The sequence below is a fragment of the Grampus griseus genome, assembly GCF_964374135.1.
Source record: "Grampus griseus genome assembly, chromosome: 9".
In the NCBI taxonomy this organism is placed as follows: domain Eukaryota; kingdom Metazoa; phylum Chordata; class Mammalia; order Artiodactyla; family Delphinidae; genus Grampus; species Grampus griseus.
The window spans coordinates 28353901-28372250 of record NC_139003.1 but is presented as its reverse complement, the minus strand read 5'-3'; the positions used below and the strand labels follow the sequence as shown (position 1 = coordinate 28372250).

The 18350-nt window shown below is 35.6% G+C and overlaps 1 protein-coding gene across 6 annotated transcripts in view; it reads left to right on the top strand.

The window, feature by feature from the left end:
• PTPRZ1 (protein tyrosine phosphatase receptor type Z1) overlaps positions 1–18350 on the top strand; it is a 163177-nt gene that overhangs the window by 111939 nt on the left and 32888 nt on the right. For 4 of the 6 annotated variants that reach the window (XM_082661905.1, XM_082661906.1, XM_082661903.1 and 1 more), the window contains exons 11-13: positions 5232–5278; positions 9463–10462; positions 18023–18167. In XM_082661905.1, the coding sequence (XP_082518031.1) occupies positions 5232–5278; positions 9463–10462; positions 18023–18167 (1192 nt within the window). Of the gene's footprint in view, positions 1–5231; positions 5279–9462; positions 13037–18022; positions 18168–18350 lie in introns of all 6 variants that reach the window. The other 2 variants (XM_082661902.1, XM_082661901.1) reach the window with 1 other exon arrangement.

Here is an 18350-nt window from a genome sequence, read left to right as displayed (position 1 = left end):
TAGCAGGGCTTTAATCTGTTACAGGCTCATTCATTGATGACCTCATCATAGTTGTTCTCATTAGTTGAACTTTTAAGTTAAAGAATATATGTCAGAGCGTTAGATGTTAGATTATGGATCCTTCCAAACCACAGGCTACAAAACTTGCCAAGATATTTCCCAAGTTAGAGCATTGATGGCTAATGAATATTACTACTTTCATGATGGCAAAATCATTATTTAATAATATTTCTTATAATCTGCCTCATGTCCTGGGTATAACCATCTTTCCTATTGCTTTTATTTAGCATTATTTTTCAAAAGCAGGGTTGTTTTAAATGGAATGTGAGCTCTAAGTCTTATTGAAAGGTGAGTATCAAATTAACTGACCGTGGTTTCACTGTACCATATCATGCCCCTCCATTGAATGTCATCCTTCACCAAAGTTCCCCATATTGATCCACGCCCAAAATGACATCAGTAGCAGTGCACCATTGACCATGTTGGCCAATATCATATGTGAATTGTTTAAATGTGATATATAAAAATCTCCTCTAATATATTGAATGCATTCACTTAACTTTACTATCTTGGTTTGATTATACCACTCTAATTTCTGAACATAAAAAAATTTCCCAGGAGTTTACAAAAAATAATTTTAGCTATTTATGTTGTACACTTTCTTACTCTAGCCACTATGCTAAAAGTTTAGACTTTCTGAATTTTTTTGTTTTTTATTTTTGAGAGAGAAGCTTATTGCATATGGAAAAACAGATCAAATGTCTATTTTCTACAGAGGTGATTTCTGAGTGATCCTTTTAGACTGAGTCTATACTGGCACAAAGTATAATGTACTTGTATCATTTGTAGCACTTACACCATTTGTACAAAATAATACATATTATAACTTAATTTCTATTTGTTCAAAGGATCGGGACACCATTGAACTAATGAGGTGCTAGCTTGGACACATCATTTAATCTCCATGGATATCCCAGTCCCTTAGAGCATTTTGTACATGTTTTGGTAAAAGATGGTATTTGATTTGATATTTTAGTATGATATTACTCTTAAAAGCCAAGGGTTAAAAACTTAGTTTATTTCTACCAAAAAGTCCTTTGTCTAAAACCGATTTACCCAAAGTTTGGGCTCTTCCTATTGTGATAAAAAAATATTAGTTCTTTCTTAGAACTCATTCTTTCTGATTGTGAAGACTACGATGGCATTTCAGCCCATATATTTTCAGTTCATCATTGAAATTACATTACCTTAAAGATTGTTTCTTTGGTAAATATATCACAGTAAAAGTCTTGACAGCAGTACTATCCTGTGGTTTAGTGTGATGGTACCTACAAGATTTGTAAATTTTATGATTTATGTGGCTAATATAGATGTAAGTGGCTTTTGAGTTTGCTGCTTATTTCATGGTTTTTATTAGTACCATTTCATCCTGTTAATCATGTTGTTTCATTACCTTAGTAACATTGTAATGTACCCTATTGAATTATTCTATTATTTTGGGTAAGCTGTTTCCTAAATACTGTACTGTTTGTTGCTTTTGTTTAAAAGGAATGAAGGAGATCACTTATAATTGCCCTCATTCCTTCAGTCACAGATTTTAAATATTCTAATCAATATCTGTGAAGGAAAACTCAATCTTCCAAATTGTGCATTTAACTTTGGCTAATTTGATTAATTTATCACAATTTATCACTTAAAATGCATTTTAATTACATTTGTTGTTGTGTACAACAGTATCACCATAAATTAGTGTCCATTAAATTTATTATAAATCGCTATTTTAAGATATATGCATAAACTCATGTCCAGAAACAATTTAAATTTGTCGAGGAAACCTTTTTAAGGTTAAACAAAATGGATATTCTTTTTAAAAACTTTTTTAGAATTATTTCTTTTTTATTTGGTTGTAACTAAACTAATGCTCGTTTCTATAATGTAGATCTAATTATGAAATAGTTATAGAGGACATTATTTAAGTACATGTTTTAGGGCCTTGATAATTATATGTGTTAAATGCATGGTGAATTAGGTCAACACATTTTCCTGTATTGTGTGCTTTTCATTTGTATAACAATTGTCTTTGTTAAATCACTATATATTGTCCTTATTCAGCCTGTACCATACTACACTACAGGAGTTATTATATAATGATATTTAAAAATCACACTTCAAAGAGATTGCAGTTGACATTGCTTTTGCCTTTTTGCACTGTGAAACTTGGCTTAAAACCTTCAAACAATTAAATAAGCCTTGCTTGCCAACCTACATCAGTGTTGCTTTTCTGTGTTATGGAATGTTAACGTGTGACTAACATGCTCTTTTAGAAAATCTAACATTGCATGTGCCTCAAAACAAAACCAGAACGAACCAATAGGTTTTGTTCTATTATCACATAAATGTGAATTTTAAGTGTTCAGTCAAAAAAATATATTGACAGTCTTCACTATCGGACTTTTTGTATCCTTCATGGAGTCTGTTTTGATGAAGTGAGAAGATTCTGTAAACCAGTATAATTTTTTATCTGTTTAATATATGTGCCTGAGTCAGACCAGTGGCCACTAAAACATTAGTTATTATTTGCAAGAAAACAACAGGCCAAAGTGTACCCATTCTGAGACCTCATGCCAATCAGCAGCACTAGACCTTGAGTGCTATGAGCTCTCAGACCAGGATTATGGCTCGGATTCTCCAGGGAGATAGAAACAACCTTTCAAAATTATTTTATTTCAAAATTGTTCTGAAGAGGCTCAGCAAAACACTTCTAGATTATTTTGGGCAGGGCTATTAACGTGTTCCTGGGCAACCCCAGGATTTCGGTCAATGCAAATGATCTGAGTCTAGTAGGAAACCAAAATGAAGATCCTTCAAAGTGGGTTTTTACGTACCAACACGAAGGCACCCATACTTGGGTGCTATATTCACCCATGAGTGTGCCATGAAATAAAGAAGGGTCAAAGCGCTGCTTGGACCCATAGGTTCTGCCCCTAGGGCCTGAAGGGGCCCAAAGGAAACTTCTTGCTTCTTATTGCGGTAAACAGCAAAGCCAGTTATAGTAGAACTCACTGATCCTGATACCCGTTAGAGGATATGATTGAGTAGAATTATGTATTTTAACTTAATAGGAAACATAATCTATACAGTTAAGTTATGCTCTGGTCAAACGATAAAAATTAATCAAATGCAATACACACAGAGAGTACTGAAAGAAAAGAAAATCAGTCCTCAATGTAATAATTATATACACCCCACCCCAACCCTGACAATAAATAAGAGAATTATCTTTGCTCATTAAAAGTATAAAGTTAGGTGAAGTTAGACCAGTTTTTAAAAACACTTCTGTAAGAACGTTGAAGAGAATGGACTCTCACTGAGATGTTTTTCGGTAGCCTCTTAACAGAGAAAAATCTGTATGATATATATATATCACTTAACAGGCATTTAATTATGATTTGCCCTTATTAATGTTAAAGTATTTTAAAAGTACATGAAAAGGATACATAAAATTATGTATTGTTTTACATGCCGAAATGGGAGATTTTTACATGCATGAACTTCTCTAATTGTAGTTTTTTAAAAATCATATTAAAGGTTTTTTTATTTCTCTCTCACAGTTTAGTTGCCACCCATTTTAAAATTCACATATACTGGTTTCCTTGGAGGTTATAGAGACACAGTTTCAGACTATTGAAATCACTTTCATTTAAAAATATAAAGAATAAAGAGCATGAAAAACGGGGTGGGAAGGGGTTTCACAGAGACAAAAATAGAAAAAGGAGAACACTAATGATCCAAATGAAAGTTTTCAAATTCCTTCTTTTAACAAGAAAAAAATAATAATTGAGAGTTAAGATTTAAGACTATGATTGTTTCCCATGAATATTTTCATTTTTATAGCATCGAAAATTATTCAGGGTAAGTAACTTTAAAATAATTAAATAGTCAAGAGTATTAATTTTATCTAAATCTTCATGGGGCCTGGGCTTACTTCTATGTTTTACTTGAGTTCTTGTCTAAATAGAATTCGGGCACATAACTATATTTTATAGTTTTACATTTCTTAATACCTAGAAATTTTATCATAAAAATAAACTCAAGAAAGTCTATATTGTAAAACAGGCCTGGATGTGATAATTATTTAATGTTAGTTCAGTTATGCCTTTGAAAATTCTATAGACTATGCATTTCCTTTGAGGATCTATAGAGGCATAAAAAATAGAATATAAGCAGCTGTAGGATAGTGAAGAGCATAAACTTCGGAGATGGAATGAGATTCTCTAAAATAATAGGCATAAGAAGGGCATCTTTGTAATAATGCTCAAGCCCTCACAGTTACCCTGTCTCCCATCTTCCTGATGCAGCTTGGATGAAGAGTGAGGAAAAGTGGTCCTCGAGCTCCTCAGTAATTTGGCAGTGGGGCTACATTCCTTGTTGGAGAGAGGGAACCAGCTCCTTATCTTTCCTAACATTTACTGACGGGTCTTGTTTTAGGATTGAGATAGCCAGGGACTAGAAATACGCTGATTCTAGCCAGTTGGGAAAATCAGACTTAAATGATCCTGGTCATTATATTCCTCGCATAGATGGCATTAGTTGAGTATCCCTGGGAAGAAGGTGTGGGGCTAACCCCGGTCAGTCCTTCCTGCTGCCAGTCCAGGCTGGACCTGCTGGAAAACATTCTTCCTTTTATCTGGTGCAGTACCCTGTGTACAAATACGTATGAGGCCAAATCTGAAGAATAAAAAGACCTACTTGAGCTTCAGTCAGAAGTGGACCTTGAGGAATAAGTAGTTGAATACGAAAATAAATCCATCAATTCTCCCCTGGCATTTTCCCAACTATGCTTTTATCAGCCATGCTAAGAATGAAAGTAAGTCTACACTGATGAAAAATTACTTGGGTTTCTTTACCCCCAGTAATATCAGCCTCACTGTCCCCTTCTCCCTTCTGAGCTTCAATCACAGTTAGGGTGAGAATAGGGAAGGGAGTTGGAGTGGAGGATAGAGATGAAGGTTTTGAGTGCAGTTTACTGTACGTTTATGTAGTGTTGTGTTATGTAACATTCAGTAGTCTTGAAAACTGAAATTCGAAATTTTTATTTTGGGCAATTTTTATTTGGTATTTTCCAAACTAACAGTCTTTCTTTTCCCTTTTCCCTCTTTCATCCAACGGTTGACCCATAAGGCTGAAATCATTGAATAAAAATGTTAATAATTTTGTTTTTAATTTTGTAGAACTTGACCTCTTTCCTGAATTAATTGGAACTGAAGAAATAATTAAGGTATCATAGCTACTTTTTATTCAAGTGCTTTAAAATTAAGAAGTCTGGTTTGGATTACCGGTTAGGTTTCAGATGTTGCATTAATAAAAAGTTCATGTTGCATTATTCATTGTTTGTGGGATTAGTTGCTGAGCTTTGTAGATAGACATGTAATTAATATACATGATTTTTTTATGAAGAAGTTGGAAGACACTTTAATTGGTATAATTTTTAAAAAGAGATAGAAAAGGTTTGTTGATAATTAGAAAAACAGTGAACTTTAAAAATAATGATAGCTATGAACTATAGCCACAAATTGAAATTTTTTCATGTTCAAATGTCTCTAAAAGACTAAAATAATATTTAAGCAATCCTTAATATTAGTACAGTTTATTTTTAACTAACTTAACCAATGATTGACAGATTGATAATAAATATGAGTCAAAGTATAAATTGTATATATTCTTTTGCCCATTTAATTTGATTATTTTTGTTTGGACTACTTATATTATAAATGTCAGTTGCTAGCACAAGGTCCTCTAAGTAAATGGGCATCTAAGGATATTTATAAATTTTGACATTGTCTTAATTTTTGAAATAGAGAGAAAATGACTGTTTGTGTCTTATATTCAATATTTCATCCTAAGCCCAAGTGTGCTGTTCATTATAACTGAGACTATATGTTAAAGCCAGATTCTGTTGTTAATGATAGTATGAATTTGTCCATAAGTACATATGTGTGTATGAGCTGGTAACTTGTGAAAACTAATCCCACCATCTAGTAATAAATAGCAATTAGGTTGTGTTTTCACAGATATAATTACCTCAATAATTTATTTATCTTATGGCAGTTCTCTCTTACAAAGGACTCTTTTACCAAAATGACCAGTCTGCATTTCATCAAGAGTTCACAGAACTCAGCTAAAGAGATCTCTGTGTGTCTGTGTGTGTTTGTATGCACGCATGTGTGCACGTGCATGTGGATATGAATATACCTAGAAATGATTACCAGAATCAAGTCAAAGGCAAGAAAAAGAAATTATCTTTACAAATCATTGGTTTTTGTCTTAGCCAGTTTGGGCTGCTATAACAAAATACCATGAACTAAGTGGCTTATAAACAGCAAACATTTATGTCTCACAGTTCTGGAACCTGGGAGTCTGAGGTCAGGGCACCAGCACTGCCGGGTTCTGATGAGAGCCCCTTCTGGATTGTTGACTACAGACTTCTTGTTGTGTCTTCACATGGTGGAGGGCAGAGCAGAAGAAGCAATCTTTCATGACTCTTAATATAAGGGCACTAATCCCATTCATGAGGGTTCCACCTTATGACCTCATCTAATATTAATGACCTCCCAAAGGCCCCACCTCCTAAGACCATCACTTTTGGGGTGTAGAGTTTCAACATGTGAATTTAGGGGGGACACAAACACAGTTCATAACACTATTCACTTTCATCGATTCATGCAGGAATGAATGATAGAGGTTGGCAAACATCTGGAATGTATCAGTGATGTTTCTAAGCTTGAATATGGAAATGAATAGTTTGGGAGATGTTCCTCAAATTCTCTTCCAATAGGACTGCATGACTTTGAAAGACAAAGTATCTCCAGCACAATCAAGGCTTTACAATAAAAAAATTTTAATAGAAGTTGTGAAGGATAACAGGTGTGATCCTTTATAATATAAGTAGTCCAAACCATAGTGAAAGAGAGGTTCACAATAACTCCATAAGAAGTTATAGGAAACAGTGTCCATTAAAATATTTGTGGTTTCAGATATGTATAAAGTAATCTTAGAACATGAATCATATATTCTTCTTGAAATGTTGACATGAGATAATATGACCTCATAGAGGTGTACAAGACTTAGTTGGGTGGGATTAATGAAAGGTCCATCACTTTCATCAGATTCTAAGAGGTATCTGAACCTCACAGTCTAAAATCTGCTAGAAAAGAAAGCAATGAAAGGGATATGTGTGTTTAATGTGTGTATAGTTTTTTTTCCAAAAGATCGAATAGAAGAAAAGGTGAGTATGTTTTAAGAACAATTTTATAGACATCTACGTAGCTTGTGATAGCAGGATGATAAAGGAGGTTTGTGTGGGAATCTAAGAAAAGAGGAAGAGAAGCAGTGTTACTGTGGGATTTGATAGAAATTGTCAGATCATATAGAGAAGATAGATGACATGTGTTTTGGGAACTTTACTGTGAAGAGAAGGGGAGAGGTAAAATGAATACTAGACGTTGAATTAGAGATTTTCCTTTATTTTCCTTTTAAATAGGAGACATCTGAGTTTAAGCTGATGAGAATGATCCATTCAAGAAAGCAAAAAATTTAAAATACAAAATAGAGGGAAATAGTTGTATTCAGTTCCCGAGAAGATGATAGAGAATGGATTAGAACGCAAATGTAGGAAATAGAAAGGAAGGGGAACATCTCTTCAGTTACAACAGGATGAGAGGGGCAGGGGTGGATTTTGTTGTTCCCGGTTTTTGATGTTTTAACATTAGGAAGAGGTGTGTTTTTGTCTGGTGGCTTCTACTTTCTCTATAACCAGGAAAGCCATCTGCTGAGAATGAGGAGAGAAGGAAATGGAGATTTGAATAGAGCAGAGAAAAAGTTTGAAAGTCTTGATAAAGGGTAAGAGTGTGGAGTGATACCAGAAAACTAGGCAAATATGCAGATTTGCAAAAATGAGGAAGAGTTCAGAAACTCCATATTGCTAAGTTGAACATTGATCCTCAGAGAAACTCTGGATCAGATTATGAAACAAGTGTTTGTGAGAACTTCTAAGGAAAGAAGAGTATCTTTCACCAAGAGCGAGTCAAGACAAACTATTCTTATTTCCTTTTACATGAAGTTTCTGGGCTTGAAGATTAGGGGAATATTTATTCAGGAAATTATTTGATAAAATCTCCTTGTTGTCCTTGCGAACAAGGCATCAAACACAATGCAAAATTTTATCAAGAAATACCACTGGTGAGGAAATGTATCTGGGGAATCGAAGAGAATATCCATTTTTAACGACTCACTTCTCAGGGTTATCACATGTGCCTTAAAATAAAAAAAAAAAATACTTAAAACCAACTGAATAATTAAGCTCTGGATAATGATGCAGACATTAAGCTCGAAAGCTTGTGTTTCATACAGGGCCACTTTCCATGTGTATGAGACAAAAGCTCATGAGCACACGTGGTTAAAGATTCAGATTCTTTCTACTGATATTGGTCACGTTCTCACTGACTAATTTGTACTCGGTAGCTTTTTTCTCTTTTTAAGGCACATGGCCTTAAGAGGTCTAATAGATGGCAGTGCTAACAAACTTACAGAATCATGTCCCACGTGGACAAAAAATATCATATCTTGATACGTTTGGCAATTTAGTTTTCTAAACATATGATTAGATGTTTTATAAAATGCACAGTTTAAAGAAAAAAAGAAAGCATGGGTTTTGGTTGACCTCTAGCCAGATAACTCCTGGGCCATTATAGTGATTAAGTGTCCATGAAAGACTGGGTCACCTGAATAGTGTTTCTAAAGGAGACACGAAATTTAATGACCAGTACTAGAACCATATTTTGACAAGTTGTCTTTAAAATGTCTGCCTCCGTCTAAGATGAAATTCTCAGGGAAAAGTATTTAAAACAAAATAATAAACAAAACCAAAAACCTCTTCCAGTCCTAAACCTTCCTCTCATGATGGCTTAAAAATTGTGATTTATCCTTAATATATACAATGAAATATTCTGAATATACAGCTGCTTTTGTCTTTGAAGTAAGTTGTTTCATTGCCATTTCACAGCACAAGAAGCTCATTGCTATTTAGCTTGTTGCCAGATGAACTGAACAGAGAAATATAAACACAAGAAAATAAATACTGTGTTACATAACACTCTCAGTAAGTAAATACCACTACAGTGTGTCTTCAAAGTTGTGGTATTTATTGATTTACTTCCTTTCATCAAATAAAATAAAATAAAGTAGCCATAAATAAGATGTTTTCATTAAGTTTAGTTACTCTTCCTCAAGGGTGGATAATAACGGTTATAGGATAGTCATGGCTTCTACGGGGTGGTGCTTTATGTGACGTTCCCAAAATCCCACAAGTGAAGTTTCACAGCATAATGCAGTATAAGATATTATTAAGATTCCATTTTTCTCTTATTTCCTTATGTCCCATTAAATCTTATTTGTTTTTCAAAGGAGGAAGAAGAGGGAAAGGACACTGAAGAAGACACTGTTGTGAATCCTGGTAGAGACGGTACCACAAACCAGATCAGGAGAAAGGAACCCCAGATTCCTACCACAACAAACTACAACCAAGTAGGAACGAAATACAATGAGGCCAAGACTAACCGGTCCCCAGCAGGAGGAAGCGAATTCTCTGGAAAGGGGGATATTCCCAACACATCCTTAGATTCCACTTCCCAACCAGTCACTGAATTAGACCCAGAAAAAGATGTTCCTTTGACTTCACAGACTGCGACCCAGCTACCATCTCTCACTCTGGCAGACACTTCAGTCTCTTTAAGTGATGGCTCTAAAACTGTTCTCAGATTTCCACAGATGAACTTGTCTGGGACTGTGGAATATTCAAATACAGTTTCTGTAATGGAATCTCCAGAGGTATCTACTGATATCAGTGGGGAAGAGAGTTTATTGACCAATTTCAAGCTCAGTACGGAAGCCGATGATTCTTCAGGCTCCAGTCCCGCAACTTCCGCTGTGCCGTTCGTTTCTGAGAGCATATCCCATGGCTCTGTGTCTTCTTCAGAAATCCCAGAGGCAGTCACATACGATGTCCTTGTACCAGAATCTACGAGAAATGCTTCAGAAGATTCAGCCTCCTCGGGTTCGGAAGAATCTCTAAAGGATCCTTCCGCTGGTGGAAATGTGTGGTTTCCTAGTACCACAGATGTGACAACACTGCCCGACGTTGGATCAGGTAGAGAGAGCTTTCTCCAGACTAATTACACCGAGATGGATATTGATGAATCTGAGAAGACAGCTGAGTCCTCTCCTCCAGGCCCACTGGTGTCACAGGGTCCCTTGCTCACAGATATGGAAATGCCACATTATTCTACCTTTGCGTACTTCCCAACTGAGGTGACACCTCATGCTTTTACTCCATCCTCTGGACAACCCGATTCGGTCCCCACCATCAACCTGGCACACCCGCAGACAACTCAACCAGTATACAATGGTGAGACACCTCTCCAACCTTCCTACAGTAGTGAAGTCTTTCCTCTAGTCACCCCTTTGTTGCTTGACAATCAGATCCTCAACACTACCCCTGCTGCTTCAAGTAGTGATTCGGCCTTGCATGCTACGCCTGTATTTCCCAGTGTCGGTGTGTCATTTGAATCCATCCTGTCTTCCTATGATGATGCGCCTTTGCTTCCATTTTCCTCTGCTTCCTTCAGTAGTGAATTGTTTCACCATGTTTCTCAAATCCTTCCACAAGTTACTTCAGCTCTTGAGAGTGATAAGGTGTCCCTGCATGCTTCTCTGCCAGTGGCTGGGGGTGATTTGCTATTAGAGCCCAGCCTTGCTCCATACTCTGATGTGGTGTCACATCAGACCACTACTCGTGCTGCCTCAGAGACCTTGGAATTCGGTGGTAGTGAACCTGGTGTGCTTTATAAAACGCTTATGTTTTCTCAAGCTGAACCGTCCAGCAGTGACGTTATGATGCATGCACGTTCTTCAGGGCCTGAACCTTCTTATGCCTTAACTAATGATGAGGGCTCCCAATACCTCTTCAGTGTTCCTTACAGTTCTGCAGCACCTGTGCATGAGTCTATTCAGGGTTCCTTCCTTAGCAGCCCTAACCACGTTCCGATGCCTGAGTCTCCCTTAGTAACCCCAAGCGCACCGTTGCCGCAGCCTACTCATGGCCTCTCTGGTGATGGGGAGTGGTCTGGAGCCTCCTCTGATAGTGAATTTCTTTTATCTGACACAGATGGTCTGACAGCCCTTAACGTGTCTTCACCTGTTTCTGTAGCTGAATTTACATATCCAGCATCTATGTTTGGGGATGATAACAAGCTGCTTTCTAAAAGTGACATAATAAATGGAAATGAGACGGAACCACACATTGCTTCTTTCAGTGAGCTGATTTACCCTTCTGAAAGCACAGTCATGCCCGACCTGTATGATAATGTAAATAAATTGAATGCGTCTTTACAAGAATCCCCTGTTTGCACTTCTAGCGCAAAGGGCATCCTCCCAGGGCTTCTTGCTTTTACTGCTACTAAGGTTTTTGATCATGAGATTAGTCAAGTTCCAGAAAATAACTTTCCAGTTCAGTCTTCACACGCTGTGTCTCAAGCATTTGGTGATACTTCGCTTAAACCTGTGCTTAGCGCAAGCTCAGAGCCAGCATCCTCTGACCCTGCTTCTAGTGAAATGTTATCTCCTTCAACTCAGCTCTTATTTCATGAGCCCTCAGCTTCTTTTAATACTGAAGTATTGCTGCAACCTTCCTTTCAGGCTTCTGATGTTGACACGTTGCTTAAAACTGCTCTTCCAGCTGTGCCTAGTGATCCAATATTGGTTGAAACCCCCAAGGTTGATCACATTAGTTCTACAATATTGCATCTCATGGCATCAAATTCCGCTTCAAGGGAAAACACGCTGCACGCTACATCTGTACCAGTCTCTGATGTATCGCCTACTTCTAATATGCACGCTGCTTCACTTCAAGGTTTAACCATTTCTTACGCAAGTGAGAAATATTTTGAACCAGTTTTGCTTAAAAGCGAAAGTTCCCAGCAAGCGGTACCTTCATTGTACAGTAATGATGAGTCGTTCCAAACTGCCAATTTGGAGCTTAACCAGGCCACCCCCCGGGAAGGAAGGCATGCATTTGCTACTCCTGTTTTATCAGTTGATGCACCACCAGATGCGCTTATAAATAAGCTTGTTTACTCTGATGAAGTCTTCACCTCTGCCAAGGGTTCTATGTCTGATGAGGTATTGGCTGGTATTCCAACAGTTGTTTCTGATACAGTTGTAACTGCTGATCATTCTGTCCCTTTAGGAAACGTGTATGTTTCCATTTCAGTTATTTCTCCCAACAAAGATGGTTCTGTAACCACAACCAAGTTGCTGTTTCCTTCTAGAACAACTTCCGAGCTGACTCAGAGTGCCAGATCTGATGCTGATTTAGTGGGTGGTGGTGACGATGGTGATACTGATGATTACGATGATGATGGTTATGATGGCAGAGATAGAGATGGCTTATCCCTAAATAAGTGTATGTCGTGCTCCTCCTATAGAGAATCACAGGAAAAGGTAATGAATGATTCAGACACCCAGGAAAACAATCTTGTGGATCTGAATAACCCAGTCTCATACTCACTATCTGAGAATTCTGAAGAAGGAAATAAAGTCACAGGTGTAATATCAGACAGTCAGACTGATGTGGACAGAAGTCCTGATAGATCACCACCAACAAATGTGCCACCCCAGAAGCGCAGTGATGGAAAACAGGAAAATGACATTCAGACTGGTAATGCCCTGCTTCCTTTCAGCCCAGAATCTAAAGCTTGGGCAGTTCCTACAAGCGATGAAGAGAGTGGATCAGGGCAAGCCACCTCAGATAGCCTTAATGATAACGAGACTTCCACAGATTTCAGTTTTCCAGATATTAATGAAAAAGATGGTGATGGGGTCCTGGAAGCAGGTGACTCAGAGATAACTCCTGGATCCCCACAGCCCTCAACACCGACTGTTACTAGCAGGCACTCAGAAGTATTCAACATTTCAGAGGCAGGTTAGTTATGGATCCAAGGGATAGATTGAGGTGTGGTGGCCTTTTGCCTCAAAAAATAGAAAAATCGTGGGAAGAGAAGTTTGGTAAAATGGCCATCATTTTTTAAAATCAAGATATTCACAAATCAATTTACAGTTTTTAAAATATGATTTTACTCATTATTGCAAATGCATACGCAATGTGTTTCGATCCTTAAGTTAACACTCTCCAAAATAGATAAGGTGATTTTATTTATTGTCAATTTTTTCGTATTCTGCAAGATACCTATTACATGTGAGAGCAATTATTGTGTGCATAATACATTTTCAGTACACTGCTTTTTAAATGATAGATTGGAGTGTGTTTTAGATGATTTTAATTTTAAGGTTTACTCATATTCTAAAATAAGTTGTCAACTAATTCTCTTGAATTATAAAACGAATTATAAACTGATAATAATACGATATATGTATCACCTCTCTCTGACCCACCCAATGGAAAGGAGTTAGATCATTGCACATCCACATCAGCTTGGGGGCTTTAAAAAAAGTCCTATTGCTAAGTTTTGAGAGTTAATGGTAAGATTTTTTTTAAGATTTTAATTTTTAAAAATTGTCTTTGTTTGATTACCTTAATGTTGCCTAAAGAGGGCAGTGTGAACTAACAAAATACATTCTACTTTATACTTGCTGTTATACACCTTTCTAAGAAGTTAAATAACGGCCATTAATATGCATAGTGTGTATAGGTATTGTATGACAAGATGTACAACACTAGAACATTTTCTGTAGAAATGCATTTCATTTGTTAATGTATTTTATGCAAATTAATTTATCAGCCAGATGTTTCTTCGAGCAGATTACTTGCAGCATATAAAATACAGATGTTTGCTTTAGATGCCAATGGGAGAGAAAAGGGGAAATTCAAAACCATTAAGAATATGAAATACTAGATTATTTCATTGCATTGATCATAAGAGTTTTATAATTTGCTTTTGTTACATTTTAAGGCATTTTTTAAATCAACAATGAAAATATTTAAATCTCAACAGTAAGTCAAAAGATAGGCTAAAGTAAATCTTGCACTCTTGTTGCATAAAAGTAGGTATGTAAAATCCAGAACATAGACAACAATCTCATTAGTATAGTTTTCCTCTTTGTTATTTCCATCCCTTGAATTAGTTATCTACTCTTCCTTCAGTGCAGCAGCAATTAAAAGTTTGTACATTTTGATAGAGAAGTTTTTCTACATTCTGACTTGATACCTGTTTAACATTTCGTTCCAGTTTAAACATTTACATTCTGTTATGTGAAAATGAGTAAGGAATTCATGAATCACCATATTTCATTAGTGTTGCCATGTATATGAATTGTTATCTGGCTTCAAATATAGTCCTTGTGTTTTTTTTAATTTTTATTAGATTTATTTAGAAATAAAACATCAGGAATCCATCCATTTTTCTGTCTTTTTAGGTAGTGACATCATCTGTATGTTCTTGCTAGATTATGCTGTTATGGAAAGACTATATATACTGTAAAATGCCAAACCTTAAATTATTGACTAAAAGTTAGCAATTTCTCTTCAATGCACTAATTAGATTTATTTAATTTGAGTATGTTCTCCCACTGATGAGGAAAACAGTACAAATATAACATCTGACAGCAGCAAGTAACATAATTAATGAAGTAAATAAGATCATACAGGATTAGGGGGAAATTCTTGCCTATTTTTAAAACATATCTGTAAAAAAAATATGTAGTCTGTCTTATCCAATAATTGAATATGCCTCTTTATCAAATGCATATAGACTAATTCTGAAGCTTATCATTTTATTACCTACTTCTAGAATGTAGAATAATTTACAAGACATGCTCGTCAAAATAATATAGATAAGGCAGATATTAGTATCTGCAATTTATGAATGCATAAACTGAGTCCCAAAGATACTAGATTGCTTGATCTAGGTCACATAGGGAGTTAATAAAAAACTGAGACTGGAAACATGTGTCATTGGTGTCTGTCTCTTAGGGACTACGTTTTCATGATTGAGAACAATAAAATATGTATAATGCTTAATTTGTAATACCAAAATTCTAGTGTTTTATTCTCAAAGTGAATTTTAAAATATTAATCTTAGTTCTTGTTTTCTAATTGTCTGTTAGCACATTTTTGTCTTATCATTTAGGTAACTCATATACACTACGGAGCCATATCCAAAAAGATATTTAGTGTCAACTAATGAATATAAAAATCAGTATAACTAGTTGTTCCTTATTGTAGTATATACAAAGCAGCCAGGGGATTGTCTACTTTCATGTGGTATCTCATCTTATATAAAATATCTAAGTTTCATTATATGTAATTACCATGGATTTATCATTCTAACTCCCTAATTAAAAGGTTTGTTTTAAAATCAGACATCCCAGAGAACTTATGAGAAAAGTCTATATACAGGACTCTGTGTGTGTGCATGTGTGTGTATAGTGCATGTATATAGAGTGTATGATATATATGTGGTAATTTGTTATATGTTTTATGTGTTATATATCTTACATATGTATCACATATTCGATCAGACATATCTCATATATATGTATGCACATACATCTATATAAATGAGATATGTATGTATCTAGATACATATATATATACACATACACCTATATACATACTGCAGTGAATATTTGTGGTCATTGAAGACCAGTATAATTATATAACCTCACTCTGCATGTAAGTTAATGTACATCATTGGTTCTCAAACTTTAATGTGGATCAGAATCACCCAGAGGACTTGTTAAAACACAGATTGCTGGGTCTTAGCCACAGAGTTTCTGATTCAGTAGATTTGGGATGGTTGGAGAGGGGCTGAAAATGTGCATTTCTAACAAGTTCCAGGTGATGTCGATGCCGCTATTCTGGGGGACACACTTCAAGTATGACTGAAATAGACAATAATACTAACCTGCATTTGTAATTTCTAGGTACCAGGGACTTTGCTAAGTGGCTTATTTCCTTTGTTAACCACAGACTTTCTACTTAGGTAACAATAATTACAATAGGAAACAATGTAAAGACAATTGTGTATAAAGCAAGATGCTTTCCTAAATTTCTTTAAAAAATACCGGTACATTCACCGTCAGATTATTTAGGCTTCTAGATGAGTCTCCCTACAATATGTAATGACCAGAGCATATGAGTAACATAATAAAAGGTAAAGTTCAGCCTTCTCTCACAAGAATATTAACTACAGCTCAGGAATCAGTTGACTTACTGATTACTGACTTACATATATATATATATATATATATATATATATATGGCTAAGGGGGTGGGTTACAATATTGACTTACAATATTCCCACTTTTTATACAGCTTTATTATTTCTAGTCACAACTTTGAATTCTGCTTTTTTCTAGCAAATCCTTCCATAGTTATAAAAACAAACATCTTGGGACATTTGGTTGTCACTTATAGATGCCTTTCCTATATGAGTGGATTAAATTCTTGACCCTTTCTGCATCATCTCTTCTTACAGAAGGAAGCTATCATTTTAACTCTTAAGTTCTCTCCAGTTAGATATATTTCAATGCTATATTTATGAATTTGTGACTATCAAATTTATTCTCAAATATTTTCAACTAAATTGATAATATTTTCAATTAAATAGATTGCTGTTGTCTCATATCACTAAGAATAAGATACTTGGTATAAAAGCACCAGACGTACCAAATGTGTAGGAGGCAATGTAGACTCTGATGAGGGGCTTAAACTTCGTTATTCCAGAAGTTCTACAGGTAGACAGGATAAGGACTGTTACTTTGTAGCAGTGTCAGCGTATCATCCTGGTAGAATGGTTCTAATGTTCAATCATCTTGGTTTCACACTGCACACACCTCAGAGTAAAAGGGAAGAATTGTGACTGGCCACTGACACCCTGCAGTTCTGAAACTTTTTTTTAACAACTCAGAATGATAGCTTCAGTTGCAGTGATTTTGAAAATGCTAGAATAATAATGTACCTGATTGGTCACAAAGATAGTTATTTGCCATCTTTTAAAATTAACCAAAGGACAGAATTTAGACATCTTCAAAATTTACACTTGCGTATTTAAAAAGAATTTCTTAGATCTGTGCATTCCTTCAATGTACATGCAATAGTATTTTTATTGTTGATAAAGAAAAACAGTTGGTAAGAAGGGCATTCAAAATAACATCTTAAAAGCAACCTACATTTAAATGTTAAACAGTTTGCTGGATTGAAGGGTTATCCTAATGTAAGGAGGGTTATCCTAAGATCCTCTCTTCATGAAATTATTAACTGCTCCTAACTATTTACCTAACTGTGGGATTAAAAATATTTCCATTACAATTAATTTTGGGAAATCAAGATTATATGTGGTGATTCAGTAAGTAGCACTGTTTTCCCTGATCATTTTATTTAGAAACTGAATAGTTTTCTTATTTTAATATTTTCATGTCCCTTTTACTAAGCTTTTCAAGGCAAGATTATACTTCTTGCCATGGCACCTCTAGGTTGCCAATCTTTGTTGGGATATTATAGTTCTTCAGCTCTGATCGGCTGCCTTACTTTATTTTTCTCTTTTTTTGTGAGTTTATTCGTTTGTTTTTGAAGTATAATTGATCTGTAACACTATGTTGGTCCCTGTTACACAACATAGTGATTTGATATTTCTGTACATTTCAAACTGATCACCACAATAAGTCTAGTTACGATCTGTCACCATACAAAGATATTACATAGTTATTGACTGAATTCCCCACACTGTATATTTCATTCCCATGACTCACTTATTTTGCAACTGGATAGCCTGCCTTACTTTTTAAGCTTTGTGTTACTTAAATTAGCTTATGATCATAGACCTTGCTTGTCTCATAGAGTCGAAATTTTAAAGGTAAGCAACAGCAGTGAAGATTGCAGTTATTCGGTTGAAAAATGTGCTTTTCCTTAAGCTTAAATATCAACTTTCTCAATTTTCTCCGACTACAGAGGCCAGTAATAGTAGCCATGAGTCTCGTATTGGTCTAGCTGAGGGGTTGGAATCCGAGAAGAAGGCAGTTATACCCCTTGTGATCGTGTCAGCCCTGACTTTTATCTGTCTAGTGGTTCTTGTGGGTATTCTCATCTACTGGAGGTAAGTTGAGTGTTTGTTTTGGATATGCATTTCATAAAGCTCAGATTTTTGCCTTTGTTTTACCTGAATGCTTTTCAAAGCATATTCAAAAATCCCTTTACTTGAGAGCTACCATTAATTTATCCAGGTAACTATGAGTAAGGTGAATTTGTGAATCCGAAGACATAATATTAAAAGATTTGA